This window comes from Syngnathus leptorhynchus, chromosome 13 (assembly GCF_054491065.1).
Source record: "Syngnathus leptorhynchus isolate UIUO chromosome 13, UIUO_Slep, whole genome shotgun sequence".
NCBI classification, from domain to species: domain Eukaryota; kingdom Metazoa; phylum Chordata; class Actinopteri; order Syngnathiformes; family Syngnathidae; genus Syngnathus; species Syngnathus leptorhynchus.
Window position 1 is genome coordinate 2,750,267 of NC_141207.1, and position 18,760 is coordinate 2,769,026.

The window sequence follows — 18,760 nt, forward strand, 5'->3', positions numbered from 1 at the left end:
ATAATATATCTTTGAAAGCCTACGCCCCGCGCCCGTCCCCGCCGCCGTATATCAAGCACATGAGCGTCTGGTGGAGTCGCTCCAGGCCCATTAACCTTCCACCTGTCCCCCCCCACCCCCCCTTTTGACACCCCCCGTCTATCGAACCCCACCTACTGATCGTCTTTTCGTCCCCCTTTGCTGTCCTTCACCACGCTCCCTCTCCTCCTCCTGCCCTTGGTCGCCGCCTCTCGCAGCCTTCTTGTTCATCTTTCCATTTAACCCCCTCCCCTGCTCCCTTCATCTTCCTCTCTTCCTCATTTCCCTCTTCCTCCCATCCAACCCTTTTCTGACAGTGCCTTTTCACAATTTCCTTTCCCCGCTCCTGCTCATCCATTTTTGCCACTTTTTTACCACCGTACGTATCTCTCTATGCACCAGTTTTCTCCCCTCCTAAATTCACTTTGCTTGTCTTTCTGCTTTGTCCCCTCACATTACTGCTAAAATCTCGTATGATTTTCTGTCATCCTCACATCTTGTAACTCCTTGTCTCCTGCTCATGTTGCTTGTAGTCTTTTTTTTTTTTTAACACCATAGTGGCTACTCTAAAGTGAATGTGTTAGAGAGAGGGGGGTCTGTGTATCCTGAAGAATAATAATTCAAATGCAGTGGAGCAGGGCCACAGTTACAAATCTCTGCCAAATGCATATGGCCGCCAATCCCATCATTCTCGCAGTTTGTCAGGGCAGGGGTGTCGAGGGGGTAGCGGCTGGTATATTGTTGACCTCTGTGACAAGACTGACATTGCAGCATATGGCTTTGAATCTGATCATGTGTGTGTAGAACCAGATATCCCCAAAGTTCGCATATACCAAAGCTGTAAAGCTTATTAATTTCCAATTTTGTGTGTTTTCTCTCCTTGTTTTCACTGTTTCTGCATTCTTTGTCTATTTGCATCCTCTCTCATCTCCCCTCTTTGTTTCATCTCTGTTCTCATTGCCTGTTCTCTCCTCTCCCTGGCCATCTGTTTATCCAATATGGCCGCCCCATCTCAGCTGGGACCTTTCCCAGGGAACCAGACTTCTAATACAGTTCCTCTTCAACTTAATGGGTCTCCTCTCTGCTTTTGCAATCCCTGGATCATGCAGACAAAAAAGAAAAGAGATATAGAAGAAGTGTCTGAATCCATCAAAAATAGTCCCAAAATGACTAAAACAAGCAGTGAAGTCATATTTGGAAATGTCACAGGTTGTCGTAACTCTTTCTTTTCTATCAAGTTGATAGATTCAATATACTGTATGCATAAAGTCACGTTAGGATTTACACCACGGATTCTGTGGCATCGTACTAAATTGGTAATGTCATCATTCGTTTGATTTTTTTTCAAGCTAAGAGACAAGATAATTGAACTGCCAAGACCATTACAGCTGAATGCATGACAAGGAGATATTCTTCCGCGAAATCCGTAAAATGAATAAAGCAGATGTGAATATGATGACTGGATAATATCTATAAGATTTTTATTTATTTTTTTATCTTTTTTTATTTTTTTAAATTTTCCAGTAATTACCTGCTGGCTAGCGTGTGTTGACTAGGCACACAAAAGTGCTTCTGGTCCCAAAATGAGAGATCCATCCAGTTTATTAAAAGGTGTGGAGAGGAAAAAAAGGGAGACGGGAGAAGTGTTGAAAAGAAAATTGAGTTTGTAAGGTTAGACGTAAACATATGAATCACCAATATCATCCATCTCCCTGCTAAATTCTCTATTCCATTGTGTTAGTTGTTTGCGTTGGAACAGCTATCCCATAATGCTCGCACAATGGAGAAGAGCGTAGTGCTAGACCAGCTCGACACAGTCCTACAGTCACTGTGACAATTAAGCAATAGTAATAAAAAACTGAAAAAAAGTTGAAAAAATACTTTTAATTAATTACAAATATATCTTTGTTAATCCATTTATCTAAGGCACTGACATTTAGGCAGAACAATTAAATGCTCTTTGCAAGATGCAAGATCATCATTAGTACGTGTTGATACTTTTTGTGGCATTTTTGTTGGAGGTGTGCTGTGAAATGTTTCTTCTTTATGAAAAAGAGTGCCTTGGCTCAATAAAGTTTAAGAAACTGGGCTAGTGGTTGGTGTGTTAAATTTGTCCATCTTAATGTTTCCTTACCAGAAAAACAAGGCTCAGTGTGCCACTCTGGAAGAGGCCAGGACCGGGATCTTCAAAAGGTCCCGCTATTGGCTAAATGTGTCCGAGTCCCGTGACAGAGGTAAACTTACGGAAACTAAATCTTTAAACACTTGTTTTGGCAGACATCTCGTACACACCCCCTGAGCTTGGCTCGATTACCAAAGAAATTCTTTTGTTCTTACTGTGCTAATAATAGTGAGCGCTCAATGTGCAAGTGTAGTCTGTGTTAGTGCGTCAGAGTGAGGAGCGAGAGCACAAAAAGAAGAGAGCCCAGGAGATGAATGTGTATATTTAGTTACCTACAGCTTCACGCCGACGAGTTGTGTGACAAACTTTTAATTCTGCTCTGCTTCGTGTCTTTGTGCTTTCTAGCCAATAAACAAACATCACAAGCCAAAGAGAACAGATAGATTCTATTGCATGTCAAATTCTGAACACTTTTTTTTTTTATCAACACTAACTACTATAAATTATAACTTTTAATTAAATAACTGAAAAGGGAACCACAGCCACGTTCATCTAGTAAGTGGGGAGAGCTAAGGTTATTTGAGTCTGTGATTTTTCGAATGCTGTAATTGAGCTGCAAACACCAGTAGCAGAATTGGGTCATGAAACACACGTGTAACATAGTCACAATCAAATTCAAACATTTGTAAAACATAGGAGGGAAACCATTGCCAAAAGTGTTTGCCGTGAGAGGCCAACTCAAAACAATGGGCCATAAAACAGCAATAACAATGCTCCATTCATTGCGTTAATTGATCCTCACCATCATTGACACTAAACATGCTCAATTACATATTAGACAGTAAAAGCAGGAGTCTGTGCGATGTGTGGTAGGCATCCATAGTATTTATAATTATTTAGATGGGCCTTTTGAAAAATTGTTATTAGAGTAGCCCCCCCCATCAGCTAAATTATCATCACCTATCCCAAAGAGAAGATAGTTGAAGCGAGGCAGAGAAGTGAGGGTGGATTGTCCTCTATTGCGCCCATGTCATTCTCTACTTTTGTAACAGGCACCTGGCTCATTTGCCATCAAGCTTCAGTAATATGGTGGTCATTAGGACAATAAAAAGACATTACATTCCACAGCTAATCAGGGTGCAACAGACACAAATGGTTGTGCTAATTGAATTAGGATAAGTGTATGGGAAATTGCGGTGCAAAATGATCATTCAAAATTAATGGACAAAGAGTACACAATGATTAGCAGTAGCCGCACCCTGCATGGTTGTGTGTGTACTTTGTGTGTGTGTGTGTGTGTGTGTGTGTGTGTGTGTGTGTGTGTAGTAGCGAGGATCTCAGCTGAATGCAAATGCAAATCCCAAAAAAATGTCAATAGCTGTGACACATAGTGTGCTAAATGTCAACATGTGCTTTCAAGGACTTTGTAATTGGCTCTCTTTCATATATTAAAAAAAAGAATTCATTACATGTATTATTTGCCATCTGAAAATAAAATTACTTTCAATATGCGGAGGTAATTTTATGACTGCCCTCGGCCTTTTAATAAGCACTTGAGCCTTTGGCAATGTGTTATGCCAGACAAAAGGTTGCGTCAACAGAAGTACAAAAAAGACATGAGAAACAGACTGATCAAACTGAAGACCATGCCATTCAATATATTAACCTTCCATCAAGAAGAAAAGAAAACATGCACTTGAAATAATCCTTCGGGGGCGCTATGTTGAATCATGGCCTCGGAAAATATATGCAAATGGTTTGTACCTTCACTGACATAATGTCAACCAGATACGTATGGATACGTACATTTGGTCGCAATTTCTGGAGCTTTTGTCAGATTTTCTCAAGCCCATTCTTGGAGAAATGTAAGAATGTAGGAAGAAGTATGGTGCTAAGCTTGTTCATATGATTAGTATTATGATTTGTTTTTGATGTGTGTCTGAGACAGCTACTGTTGTGATTAGGCTTACAAATCACAAAAGAAGTTTGATGAGATGATTTCGACCCTGTGTGTGGTTGTCAACTGGAGGAGTCACCGTTAGAAATGGGGATAAATCTGTAGTACAGTCAAATGATATTCCTTAAAATACAATTTACACCAATATGTCCATTAGGACTAAAAAAAGAAGTCTGTCATTGGATCTTGCTATTGACCCAAAATTCTAATATGTTGCCTTTTATACCAATCAATTGTCCAACGGTACAAAAGTAGTAGCTTTGTGGGGATCAGCCTTGGGACAAGAGCGCTACTACCGGGGATCAAGTCAGTCTTGATATGCTTTCAGATCACATTTGCCGTATTGTATCTCCTCTGACTCTTCAGTCAATATGCTAACCAGTGATACATCACACGGAGTGCGTACAGTCAGATCAGAGGAATCACTCATGGGCAGATAAATCAGCCAGACTACGACCCAATGAAAAAAAGACCTGGAGTTATCGCAGCCCATAGCCAAAATGTGTCATGTTCGAGAAAAATACGAGTGGCTGCTGAATTGCTGATCAGTTATTAGGACAGTTTGTGTCCACAGTCCTGTGAAGATTGGTGCTGAAGCAGTGCATATGAGAGGCAGATTCTTACATCGAGTGATTGAATCAATGTCAATGGACTTTGTTTCTATTTTTGTAGATAGCGAATCATTTGTGTAATGCATGCAGACAATCGCATATTTCGACTGAACTATTACAAACACAATTTTTGAAAGAAAATGCGCACCCACCTTGAGTTCACGAAAGAAGATGCTGCTGCGAGCCCACTCCACGATGGAGAAGAGCGTTTGGTCAGCCATCTTGCACATGAGACCGAAGGTGTTGAGCTTTTCGTGCTTTCCCCGGCTGGCCTGCTCCTGCTGCAGGTAGGCCAGGATCTTCGCTTGAATCTGAGGCTCGTCCGGTTCACACTTGAGCAGCTCTACGATCAGGTGGGGGAAACTGGGTGGCGAGCCCGACTGGTAGGCATCAACGTAGGCGTAGCCCATGATGGACTCAGGGGAGCTGGTGTATGGGTCTGGGTACTCAGACTTAATGGTGCGTGTGCCTTGGAAGTGTCCGTAGGCCGTTTGGTAGCCCTGCAAGCTGCCGGCATGCGGTGGCATTGCCATGCTGACGGGTGAAGTCACGAAAGGACTGCGGTCATAGTCTGTCGGGGGTAAGGCGGTGCCATGATGGTGGTGATGATGGTGGTGACTGGCATGGTGGCCAGTGTGATGGCTCAGCGGAAGGCCCTTGGAGGCAGCTGAGTGAATGTTCTGAATGGCTGATGAGATGGTGAGGTCGGTAGGGACAGCCTGCATCACCTGGCTCATGGCCTCGATTTTCAGGCCGTTAGCTCGGATCAGTGCCTTCTTCTGTTGCTTGAGGGCCCGGTCACGTTTGTACATTGGGCCGAACTTGTTGCGTCCTCCTCGCATACGATCTGCTCGCACAGCTGTAAAAGACATCATGACAAAGAGAAAGAAAGAGGACAAAACATTATTACTGCTATTCAATGAGCACCATGTTACAAAATGTTTGGTACAAAAAAAGGATATAGTGGAATTAGTATAAAACTGATATAATTTGGAAATAAATTGTATCGTTCTAACCATAACCCCCTGACCTATTTGTGTTGTTTGGTGTTATGACAGGTTCTCGACAACAATGTCTAATTTGGTTGCAGATGAAAATGTGCGAATAGATCTGTGGAAATACATGAATAAAAATTTTGTCCACTGATAAATGGCGCAATAGAAATGAACTTAATAGTTGTAATGTCTATGTAGGACAAAGGTTTTCTGCTGTGATTACACTTGACATTGTTGACTTTTAAAGCCCACGGGTCTACCTGATAGTGAAGTTACTTATTCACCAAAGACACAAACCTCGCTGCAGAGAAATACAAATGGAAAACAACGCCAGCCACATCAAGAAATCTTTTTAAAGGCCTTTGACTAATTAAGAATATTTAAAAGCTTAAAAACCGACCTGGATAGACCAAACTACATGCTGACAATTTGCACGGAGGTTCTCCCCTATGCCCTATCATCTTCATGCAGGATCCCACGGCGAGGATCACATCGTGTGTGTGCTCTTGGTATGTCTAATGAATGAGATGGTTACACATTGGACTGCTACGGGGGCCATGTGTGATCTGTCTGACTGCTGCCATCGCAAAGCTGCTCTGCTGCCTCCCAGTTGGGGGGCGTGGGAGTTAATTATTCATATTTAATCACCCTTTACTCCGACCCCGTACAAAGAGCTAATAGATATCAGGGACGAAACAACAGAAGACCTCATTGCAATACTACAGCAATCGGCCATCTGTAGTATTTTAGGCTTTTGGCCCCTCTTTTACATTTTAATTCCTGGGATATCATGGTGACTTGGCTCTGCTCCACTACAGCTCATAATGTCTTAATAGATTAGTAAAAGAACACTTGAGGACTGAGTAGTGGGTGTGGAGTATTGGAAAGGATGAGTCCCCCCCTCAGCCCCCCTACGTACCCCTTTACATGCACTCCAAAGCTGCCTTGGGAGTGATTTTAATGACCTCCGTTAGAAAAGTGCCTGTCACTGATTTGAATGCTAGGATCTAACGCGCACACACGCACGCACACACACACACACACACACACACACACACACACACACACACACACACACACACACACACACACGTCTTCATCACAAATATAGATTGGAAGATGAAGTCTTGACACCTCAAAGACTTTGTAACGCATACGTAGTGCATTACTCAATGACATACAACAGCCTCACTAAAACTTAACTTACACTGCCAGGGATCATCCTGAACATTTATACTTGTAGAATCTTGACTATAAAATTACGGGGTTGTGAGAAATGAATCCATTTAATCATTTGTGTGGGTCCATTTAAGAGTATTAACGACTTCTACACAATGTTGCAATTAATGAGCCAAGAAACCCATAGGTGGCCTAGCCTTAGACAAATGAGGCTCCTAGTTTTTTTTTTTTTTTACAGGAACACATCCGGAAAATAAAGACTAGGCATATTTCTGTGCTCACCAATACCCCTACACACCAAAAAAAAAACATACATAGTTCAATTTTTTTACATCCACAAACGTGTGCAGTACACAAACATATATTGAGGCCTCTGTTCAGCGTCACAGCTTTTTCTTATGTTCTTTTGTGTGTTTTGTACTTTTTTTAGATACTGCTTTTGTTTGTTTTCTTGGTCCCATTGTGTTTTAGTCATACTGTTACATGTTGTCTCTTGTATTATTATTTTTTTAATACATATTTTTTAACATACTACATTCTTTTCTTGACACACATGGAGCAACATACACACCTTTCCATACACATGCACACATGATGCACACACACCGCTCAGTGCTTATGTCCTCTGATTTATGGTTGTTTAATATACAGGAATATTAAGTGCACGCAGGTGAGGATCCCTGTCGGTCGCCAGCATATTAATGGTTCCTGCAGAGCCTTGTTGACACCCTGTTTGTCATGTCGGGGCCTCGGCCTCTGCTCCGGATGCACCCTAGCCTGTGCTCACACATGAATACCTATGATATCTACGTATAAGTAATGGGATGGCTATAGTTTTACAGTACAGGTTAGGAGGCTGAATACAGACAAATCAATGGAGAGGTAGATGGGATAAGAAACAGTAGGTTAAATAGAAATATATTTTTTTATACATATATATTTTTTAATGACTACTTATGGGACGTTACCCCCAAAATATTTCTCATTAAAAACAGAAGGCAATGAAAACGTTGGCCAAAATGATGGCCAAGGTAATGGGCTGATATTGTCTATGAAAACAAAGCATTGTATCTGCATAGACTGATGCTGCTCTTTTATTGGTGGACAATAAAGTTGTGGATGGTGAGGGTATTTAAATTTAATAGATGTAGGCCTACTGTAGAAGACCCTCTTCCGATTAGAAAGAAAGTAACAGGTCTTCAAGGTTAATTAGCTTCAATTATGACCCTGCCTAAACAGCCACACTGCATCTTTTAGGCGATCCCCTCAGTGAAGGAGACATTAGGCAAGTCACTGAAGCATATAATCAAGGTATCTTCAAGAATATCCCACCAGTGGGGGGGTGATACTCAGATGTAACATGCTTCATCTGCTCCAGTGTTAATGGGTTGAAACCTTGCTGGAATCTTACCTTCTTTCTACCAATGGTTCAACTGGCTCATGTGCCACAGTGTACAGCATATTGGCAGATCAGTTTGTGCAGCTCAATGTCAAATGTGTGGTAGGCATTCTTCTGAGCATTTTGTAAAAAATAAATAAATAAATAAATTTAAAAAATAAAAATACAATTTAATCAATCGATCAATCAATCAGCACTATAATTTCCTGCAACATGAACAAACTCAAACTGGATGAATCTTGTTTGTGTTGTTTTTACCCATAATTTTAAAGCAATTATGTGTCAGATGTCTTAGGCATTCCATTTTCTATTTACCGTTTTTCATACCCTATAGTCAAATAGGGAGCATCTTAAAAATGATGGTCCTTTGATACAATTCAATATGGTATTTCTGTATTTATTAAGGGTTTCTCAAATGAATGATTTTTTTTTACAAGAACCACCGAAAAAAAGGTGTGTCTCCTCGTACGGGGTAGAATGGTATGTCTGCACCCTCAGCAACTCAAATTATTTGTGTCCAAACACCATGGGCCTGATTTAATAAGATTCCAAACAGGTACTAAATTGCATGTTCACTCTGACTGATTTTGCGCGCTATTTATGGGTGTAAAGGGTGAAATCTATTGAGAATGCTGTCTTTTACTAAGCTCTTAAATGGCCGGTGCTAAACTGCATGAATACTCAGTCTAACAGATTGCATGCTGTCAGCCAAAGTTGTAAATATGGTTGATATTTAAAAGAGGGTTTTGCACTTAAGGTAACTGATGTTTTTTCAATCATATAAACTTTGGGGAAGCACAACAAGTGCAACATGAAGTTTGAAGTTATGGAATTGGAAGTGTAATTGGAAGACAAAAAATATATTATAAATATACACCAAAGAAATCTATTACTCCCATAATTTGGAGAAAGCCAACAACTGCACAAAAGCCAGCTTGCTTCATTAAGACTGTGTTAAAACTCCACTTCTCATTTGCGTGCTTATTTATACCTGCCTTTCAGACATAGAATGTAAAATCAGCCTTTGCAATTTGTCTGAAATCTGATGAATTTACATTGCATGTATGATTTCAACAGTTTGCAAATACACGTCCCAGAATGTGCAAAATGAACTGCAAATTGAATTAGTTTTTGCATGAGTGGCAAACGCAATCCTGGATGCCTAAAGTTAGTGGATCAATTTCCACCGCTGTTTGTTTAAGCAATTATCTTTGCGCCAATTTTTGCAACCAACCCTTCAGTAAATCAAACTTCATATCTTTTGTTTTTTGAGGGCCACTGTCGTTCCAAAGTACACAGTGAATGGATTGGAATAGAATATAATTCTAAAATGCTGATCTTTTTTCAATTCATTAAGACTGGCACCAATTTCTACCATTCCTACAGTAGTACTATTAAAATGTTGTTGTTTTTTTAAACTTCACACACCTCCTAAAATTCCACACCGACACAAGGATGAACATTTTAACAATCTTGAATAATTTCCAAACTAAAAACAGCAGACTGAACTGACTGCTTGCAAACCAACCAACATTAGATAATCAAAATAAACTCTCACGCAGTTGGTTTCCACTCGTTTCACATTTTGCTCCAAGCTGCTCTGTCATGCCATGAAATAAGCGTGAATCCGAACGGGCTCTCTTTTATCATTACTGTGTCTTTCCAATTGCAGCTTCACGATCTCGCCTGTGGCCCTCTGAACACCTTTGGCCTTTTCATGAATACATGTATTTGATAAGGAGTTGTGCGCGTGTGTGCGCGTGTGTGCGTGTGTGTGTGTGCGCGTGTGTGTGTGTGTGTGGCAGGGGGTGTCAGCCTTCCTGTGGAGGAGGGCTTTAGTGGTTGTGGCAGGAGTCGTCCACTGGAGATCCTGGGCCTTGACAGAATGCTGGAGGGCCTGTCGTGCCCCCGAGCTGAAAGTTACTGCCAACAAACCAAACACGGAAAACTGTGCGCCCACGTCAGCTGGAAAATGGCAGGATGGGACGTCATGCCCAGCGGCCATTCATGATTAAGAGCGATTAATTACTCCTCGCATGGAGGGAAGAAGGGAAAAACTTCTGGAAAGATTTTACTTCAGGAATTTGTTAGTTTGCTTTTATACCATGCCCGTCTTTCCTTCCTTATAGGACGGTTGACAAAATGTTTACTATACACTACTAGTTAAAACAGTGAACACAGTTTCTCATTCAATAGAACTAGAAATTGTGTCCAAACTTTTGACTGGTCGTGTATAAATACTAATCACATATTACAATTGAGAATATTAATATTGGTTCTCTAATAAATCATTACCATCTTGTTTTATTATCATTGTAAAGTGACCTATAGGTCAACATATGCCCTAGAATTTGTGATTTCAGAATAAAACTAATTGATTTGAAATATTATCTTTGAAAAGGAGGATTATTTGCCCTGCCATGCTGTCACAATTCAACTGTAGCTATGTTTGAGCCGTCTTCGGAGCTGCGTTCAAATTAAACAAAGAGGCTTCAAACTGGCCGGCCAAAAGTATCATCATTACCATTCTCACCCTCATGCCAAGTTTGAGATTTTTTTTTATTCCCTGTCTGGCAGGTATTAAGTGTCCAGCAGCTACCAGATACCCCCAAACTCCCTCTGACCCCCATTTAAAATACTAATAAGCATTGCTAGTTTTCAACACACAGGAGGGAAGGAGAGGTCTTCCAAAAAAAAAAAATGCAGACAATTTTATTGTCAAAGGAGGTATTCAACTGGTGTAATGTACTTTTGTGGATATCTCAATTTGGAATAAAAGCTATTCACACTCCAAATGATCATGGAAGAATACATTTCAAGCCAAAACATGAATGGCTTCTGCTACAAAGCATTCAACTGTGATTTCATGGAAAATGACGAATTTGTCATTTCACAAGAACGCTAAAAGTTTATAAAACACCTGTGTGGACTTCCAGAGGCAGTCAGCCTCCTACTTGAACTGCTCCATGCAATAATTTTTTCCTTCCACTTTCAGTGATTGCAAACAGGCATCGTATCTTGAAAACTATATGATGCTTAGCAAAGAATGTTGCCTGTTTTTTGCCTTTTCATTTCTGCAGATGTGCACAACTTCTACTTTTCTTTTTATGGAGTGGTGTTCTCATAAAACTCCCATAATGAGCAAAGTGAAGTACATAAATGTTTTTGTACAGTAAATAGATTACTGGTCATACAACATGTCGGCCTAACTATTGAAATATGTCTGAGTCTTTTATATCTTTTATGCTTGCATATCATTTAGACAAGAAACCTTTCGAGCTCCCAAATAACAAGTTATGTGTCTAACATGCATTTGCAAAGACAGAGTTCAGCTTATGCAGATTTTTTTTTTTTTTTTTTTAGCTAACTGCGCTTTTTAATAAAAAACATAAACGCACACAGTTAGATGAAGCAGGCAAGATGCTGAATTACACGAGCAAAAGACCAGGAAAAACATTTTCTAGTCATGTTGGCATTTGAAATGTAATTGCGAATGTATTGCTTTACCTTCCAGTTTCATGCCGACAGTGAGGCACTTTTGGAAGCGGCAGTACGGGCAGCGCTTCCTCTGGGTCTTGTCAATCTGGCAACTCTGGTTCTCAATACATGTGTAGCGCTTGTTGTTCTGGACCGTGCGCTTGAAGAAGCCCTGCGGAGGGAACCAATTAACATGTCAACCTGCCTGACCCCATCCATTTGATGGTAATGCACCCATTTACACGTACACTGCCTGAATGTACTCACGCACACGCAGCTATGTCACACAGTTAATATAGAAAGAAGAAGTTATGGCGCTTGTTTTTAAATGAAAGGTGTTGAGATGATTTTCTTTAAATATAAATTAAAGTCTCAACTCATTCACACTAATATTGTACAAAGATCCACATACAACATCTTTGTGTATAAAGTTAGTACCTAAAAAATTCTCCACTCATATATGATAGCCTCCTTTAGACTTTTGACGGAAATCAACTTTCCACTTTAAAAAATTTAAGCACACGAGAATACGCGCAAATCCAATACATTTACATAATTTCCAGTTCCGGGATAATAGAGTTCCTGACTGCAACATGGAATTAATTATTGGCAAAAGCAATGAAAATCAAATGGAGGAAGGATGGGAGCAGGTATAATGTATTCTAGATCCATAATCTTGGAGGACTCCATGCAGCATGAACCTGCTCTTTCCCTCCCAAATAAAATAAATTAATAGAGACGGCTGTTGTCAATATTTTACCAAACATGGATTTAATTAACAATCTGTATCGTTAAATAAAACATAAAGTTTGGTGAGTGCAAAAAATATCTACCAAACGTTATTATACATGAAACCAAACATTTGGAAAGTTACTCAGTTTATCAGTAACTGCATGATGAATAAGTTTTAAAGTTTCTTTTAGTTTAATAGCGGTGTGGATATAAAAAGTGCAAAATGAAGCTATGCTATCCATCCCTCCCTCCCACCCCCTCCCTCCCTCTCTCTCTCCATCCATCCATCCATCCATCCATCCATCCATCCATCCATCCATCCATCCATCCATCCATAGGGTTTACTGCACATAGCATTATTGTCGTCTACTCGCATGCAGCAAGTATTTGAGACTCCTTTATTAGTCGCACACCTGGAAATTCCAGTATACAGCGGCCGACCAAGGAGTTGGAAAACAATTCCCAATTTCCTATTCCCATTAAAAGTGATTAAATTATATCAAATATAACTCTATTGAAACTCCATTTGTAAGTAGCCTTGATATATCCAATCATTCAAGTAGAAACAGTTTTTAATCCATTTGACTTTACTTTCAAAATGGTCACTTTGGAACTGTGCCATGACACGTCTATACTTGAACTTAAATTGTGAATATTCTACACCTTGACCCTGACCTTTTTTCCCGACTCCTTGCAGAGATCGAAGTTTCAGGCACCTCTCACCAATACCTCACCCTGAGTCTGTTTTCTCTTTAGTCTCTCCACTTGAATGGCAAAGAAAAAGCCCTCAATGCATGTATGCATGTTTTTTTAAGGGGGGGGGGGGCTGACAGCAAACTAATACATCAGCTTGACAATTACGAAGCTGCCATTGACAATCAAGGTGGCCTCTTTATTGAGTGAATCAATAATTGGTTAGCGGTAAATATCAATATTATTAATGTTTCAACTAGGATAGACAGTGCATCATTAAAACACCTCTTCATATGCAGCCTGGAGGCACACAAACACGTACACACACACACACACACACACACACACACACACACACACACACACAATTTGGAGTAAAAAGGCGCGAGAGTGTGTTTGAGGCTGAGAAGCTGCACAGATGCCACTGACGTCTCTGCGAGCAAGTGCCTATAGCATCTCAAGGTTACAATACGGAATTCAATCTATAACATCTGCTTTAAATAGTGACCACATAGGCAAAAAAATGCAATATCACTGCATCAATACTGTATTAAAATACAGTACATGCTCTATGTACTTCAAGTTGTATTAACGCAAAGACATTTGCCTTGCTAATGCCTACATGAAGAGAGAACAGGAAATAGGACAAAAACCTGCTGATGGAGCTCAAAGTCAAAACAGTTGACTTTGAAGCTGCGTTTGTATAGGGAAGCCTTTTTCTATTCAGACACTGTCATTCGGCTCTTAATGAACTTGCGATGAGAGTTTTACACATGTATAAGTATACAAAGAGAGTTATAATAACCACAACATACCTCACCGTTATGAGTCTAATAATACTCCCGTTTGTTTGACACAGAGGTATTAACTTCACAGTATTGCATTGTCTTTGCAGTGTTGTAAAACTGTTCTCATCCCTTTTTATGTGTAGTGGCCTCGTTTAGCAAAACACGGGGCTCAAAATATTACAAGCGGCTCTTGGGTTGATGCAATGCAGTTCTATTGCACAGATAATTACACTCATAATAATAAGTACACTTTTAGCAATTAATACCGCTCCTATTGTGCCAATCAAAGCATTATTTTTTTATAAAAGCAGAATTTGTAACAGCCTTTAAAATGCATCTCATTATTGTGCAGGTGTACCTAATGTTGGGACCTTGAGTGTTACTTTGTCTGGCTTGGTGTTTTTGCAAAATTATGTGAGCATACCACTATAGAAAAAATATTTCCCTCTTGTTGAATTTCACTAGCTTTTGTTAGCAAAAAAAAAAAAATCCCCAAACGTGAGTAAAGTATGTTTAACACCCTGGAAAAGGTTCAAAGGTCCAAAGTCTAGGTTATGAAGGCGCGTCACGGATGTTAATACTCCCGACCCCCTGCCCCCACCACACACGCGCGCACACACACGCACACACACTAAGAGGCAAAATGTGTCCAACCTTGCAGCTTTCACAGGTGAGGAGTCCGTAGTGGTAGCCTGAAACCTTGTCTCCACACACGGGACACATCTCGTCCAGGTCTTCGTCATATGAGTAGTCCATCATTTTTAATTGTGGAACTGCAAAGGATACATGAGTACACAGAGTAGACTGTCACAATGCTGACCGTATTCAATTTGGAGCGCAACATGGCCCAAATAGGTGACGCTCCGTAAAGTTTTGCCTTGAGGACGTTTATTTTCAAGGGTAAACGGAAAAACGACGCACAGACGCTCTAAATGATCTCGCTTAATTCCTGCACATTGGATTGCAAATCTGACGTCCCCCCAAAAAGAAGACGATGAAAGTGAGTCTCATAAATATGTAATACATCCACGTCGAGCTCGCTGGGGGACAGATATTAGCGTTAAGGAGTGAAAGAGAACATGTTGCCGCCCACAGACAAATGAAGACACAAGTGCGCGCGCACACGCACACACGGACACGCACAAGTGCTCGTCATTGCAGGCCAGCACAGAAACAACCACGATTATTCCCTCTCTAACGAATACAAAGCTGAAGGCCTCTTTATCTATGTATTTTTTGTATTTTTTTGTATTTCACATCTTTATTTTCTTGCGTGCGTGCCGCATAATCGCACCGACAACCGCAATCCCAATCTTAATTTCAAATTCTGTATTATTCGACATAATTAAATATTTATAAATTACGACCATTAAAACGTGCAGTTTATTTTATTTTTTTACCTGGTTAATTATTCATTTCACTAATTATAAAGAGTTGCCTTATTCAGATAAAAAAAGTAGATTTGCAAATATTACAGCCCAACCAAACCGGTAAAAAAAACGTCAGAAAAAACGTAGTTTTCTCTATTTGTTCAGTTTTGTCTTCCTTGAGGCCTTCGTGCGAACAGTTTTGCCAGTCTTATATGATTATTGCAATTGCAATAATAATAATTTCCAAGGCAGTTGCATTCATATGCAGATCAGAGCAACAAGTTGCACTGTGCCGCTCGGTTATTTTACATCCAGAAAGAGTAAAATGGAATGATAAAAAAAAACCTGTATGGGTTTTAAAATAAAGTAAAAACCAAAATAAATACACCGCGGGGCCTCTTCTCGTATGTCCAATGTATTCACATATTTGTGACACATTAAAAGCACTTTCGGAAAGAGGTTCAAATTGTAGACTTTAGAGAGACCTGCACGACTTTGAATTAATGAAAAATACAGAAAAACGTATAGCGAGTTTCGCTGTTTTGCACCAATTTTCACACATGACAAGGACAATGAAAATGCGCATATCTGAATCGCGAAAATAAAAACAATTACCTTTAATTTGTAAATATTTTCTTTTCCAATCGTTGGCTTTTTATTGAGGCAATATACTCACTACAACATATCTGGAATTTGCAATCTCCAAATACTTCCAAGAAAAAGAAAAAAAAATACGTCCTGAGCTACCTTGTTTTATTGCGTGTGTAAAAGCAGATAAGTGTTCTCCTAACAAGCCACTCTTTTAGTTGACTTGTCATGGAGTCTTGGCTCTGTTATCAGCATCTCATAAACACGCGCAGCTAATTGATTGCCCGCTTAGACCGCCGCGGAATGACAAAAGTATTTCGAGGTGCAGTTTGAATTTTATTTTGACAGGTGACGCAGTGACAAAAATGTTGCAACCTCGGTTTCTTTTTATTTTTCTATGCACGCCACAATTCAATCTGCACTGTAACAATTTCTAAAATGATCGAGTATCTTAAGTCCCAAAATATTAAATGAATACAAGGTCACATTGCAGGGATTAAAAAAAAAACCCGGCCAAACATGCGAAGAAATTTAAAACCCCAAAATGACCCACTGCAATATTGTTCATTTTTCAAATATATCTGAAACTTTGGTAATGTTTCAGAATGTCTCTTAACATATTTAAATACCACTTTTTAAGCGTAATTTTTCCGATATAAAATGAAGATAGAAGTGAATTAGTGTAATCTATGCAAAGAGTTGATGCGAATAATATTACAAATTTAAACACTTTAAACTCGAGATTGATAAATATCGGAGGAGGAAAACACTCCTGCCCCTCTCCCCACTCCTCACACGCGCACTTATACACATTAAATTACCGATCAGAATTAAGTCAAACGGGTCACTGGGTGCATACATTTATACACTCTATTTCGGCAGTTTGGACAGTTTTTACGCGCCCTGCGTCAGGACGCGTCCAAATATAAGCGTGACTGTAAGTGCTCAGTGGCGGGATCGCAAGCCACAAAATGCTCAAGTAAAAAAAAAAATATACACTTAGATTTGTACTTTTATAAAGAGACCGCAATATGCTACAGAATGCTCTACAAACCGAAACATCTTTGATTAGTCTGACAGTCATGGGAACTATGAATTATTATACAGACAGTCACGTCCGTCATTTAGTTCTACCTAATAAAACATGATTGGCACGTTTGTTGTCGAAAGTGAGAGGTGCGTCAGCTTCTTACCTTGCACGTTTCTTGGCATATGTCCCTGTTCCCCATACGATCGAGAGAGTCCCAGCGAGTCAGTCTCGACTTTGGGCAGCATGTCAGCGCCGCCGGCCTCAACTCAGCGGGACACTCATAAGCGAGTGACGCTCTGATGGAATGGGCGCACTTTTTGTCAAAGTGGCCCGCGTCTTTTTCGAGCTATATCTGACGTTCTTCTGAATGTCTCGGACCAAACGGGCAATAATGTTGAATGTTGTCCTTGACAAAAAGAACGCAATTCTACATGTCAGAATATCATTTTGCCACCCTAACCCAAAAACAACAAACAAAAACGATACTGAGTCGCAGTTGCGCACTGAGCAAGGAATTGGGTCACCCAAACGCGTAAAATGTGGATTAAAACACGAAATAAGTTTTCTAGAGTCGACTCCAAATCTATTGTTGGCGCGATAAACTAATAAAGTTAAAGTAAATAAATTAAAGCCTTGAGAAGAAAATCTGCGCGCTCCCCTGTGCGTAAAACCAGACTCGGCGCGTCAAGCCGGACTGCCTGGGATGTGGAAACCTCTTTTCCTCCTCTTCCTCCTCCTCGTCCCGCTGTTTACTCCCCTCCCTCCAATCCTCGACTCATGCGGCTGTCTGACGTCATTGATCCCCGGTCCAATCAGACCAATGGACCGGGACACATCGCCTCGGGTTCGTCTCTCCAAAATCTCAGCTGTTAGAACCCGTTAATGGTGTACCGTAAAGCTCGGCCTTAGTATGTGGATATCATGACTTGAATGTGCACGAGCACATGCACGCGGAGACGGACATGGATAACTCACACACGCTAGTTTTTTTTTTATTTTTTTTTATGGGTGCACGTTTATATTATGGTTACCTGCAAATGATAAGGATATAAAATTTCTTTCTTTCCTCTTTCTTTCTTTCTTTCTTTCTTTCTTTCTTTCTTTCTTTCTTTCTTTCTTTCTTTCTTTCTTTCTTTCTTTCTTTCTTTCTTTCTTTCTTTCTTAGCATGTTATTATTTTTCAATATGATGTGAAACACCATATATATATATATATATATATATATATATAGAATAGAATAGAATTCCCCTCCAGCCTATTCACCTAATTTATACAAGTTTACAAGTCGAAAACAGGGTTAAAAGTAGGGGGTGGGGTTTCATGTCAGGCAATTAGATAAGACCTTTTCTGACATGATAGCACTGCTGGAATGATTAACTTGCAGGAGTGAGGGAGCTCCTCTCCAGGTGCTGAGGTGAAAGACATTGGGGTGGACACGTGTTGCAATATATATTTTAAAGTTATGGACCAACTTTTTGTGAATGTTGTATACAATGCACAGAAATGTGGAATTTATGTGGTATTATATTTTGAGGTTTTAAAAAAGTAACAGCAAAAAAGAGCAAAAGAAATGACGGTAGCCAAGAAAAAATGCACTCAAACTTTGGACTCATCCGAGTTTTGAAATTAGGAGCACACACAAACGTGGACATTCTAGCTGTTTGTTGGCATGCAAAATGGTGCGCTGGTTTACATATGCAGATGTGTGATGTGTTGTGGGATCAGTATTATTTGTTCATATTCCTTTTGACTTTCCATTCTGCCCCAGGTCAACTACTTTTACTTGCTCCTTTCACAGGCC

The 18,760-nt window shown here is 40.0% G+C and overlaps 1 protein-coding gene across 1 annotated transcript in view; it reads right to left on the reverse strand.

Moving 5' to 3' along the window:
- Positions 1 to 17,642, reverse strand: part of nr5a2 (nuclear receptor subfamily 5, group A, member 2) — a 50,872-nt gene extending 33,230 nt beyond the window's left edge. The window contains exons 1-4 of the mRNA XM_085927185.1: positions 17,123 to 17,642; positions 14,626 to 14,744; positions 11,789 to 11,930; positions 4,861 to 5,567 (exon numbers count right to left, since the gene is read on the reverse strand). Of these exons, the coding sequence (XP_085783311.1) occupies positions 4,861 to 5,567; positions 11,789 to 11,930; positions 14,626 to 14,744; positions 17,123 to 17,204 (1,050 nt within the window). The 5' untranslated portion in view covers positions 17,205 to 17,642. The remainder of the gene's footprint in view (positions 1 to 4,860; positions 5,568 to 11,788; positions 11,931 to 14,625; positions 14,745 to 17,122) is intronic.
- Between the last annotated feature and the right edge of the window lie 1,118 nt (positions 17,643 to 18,760).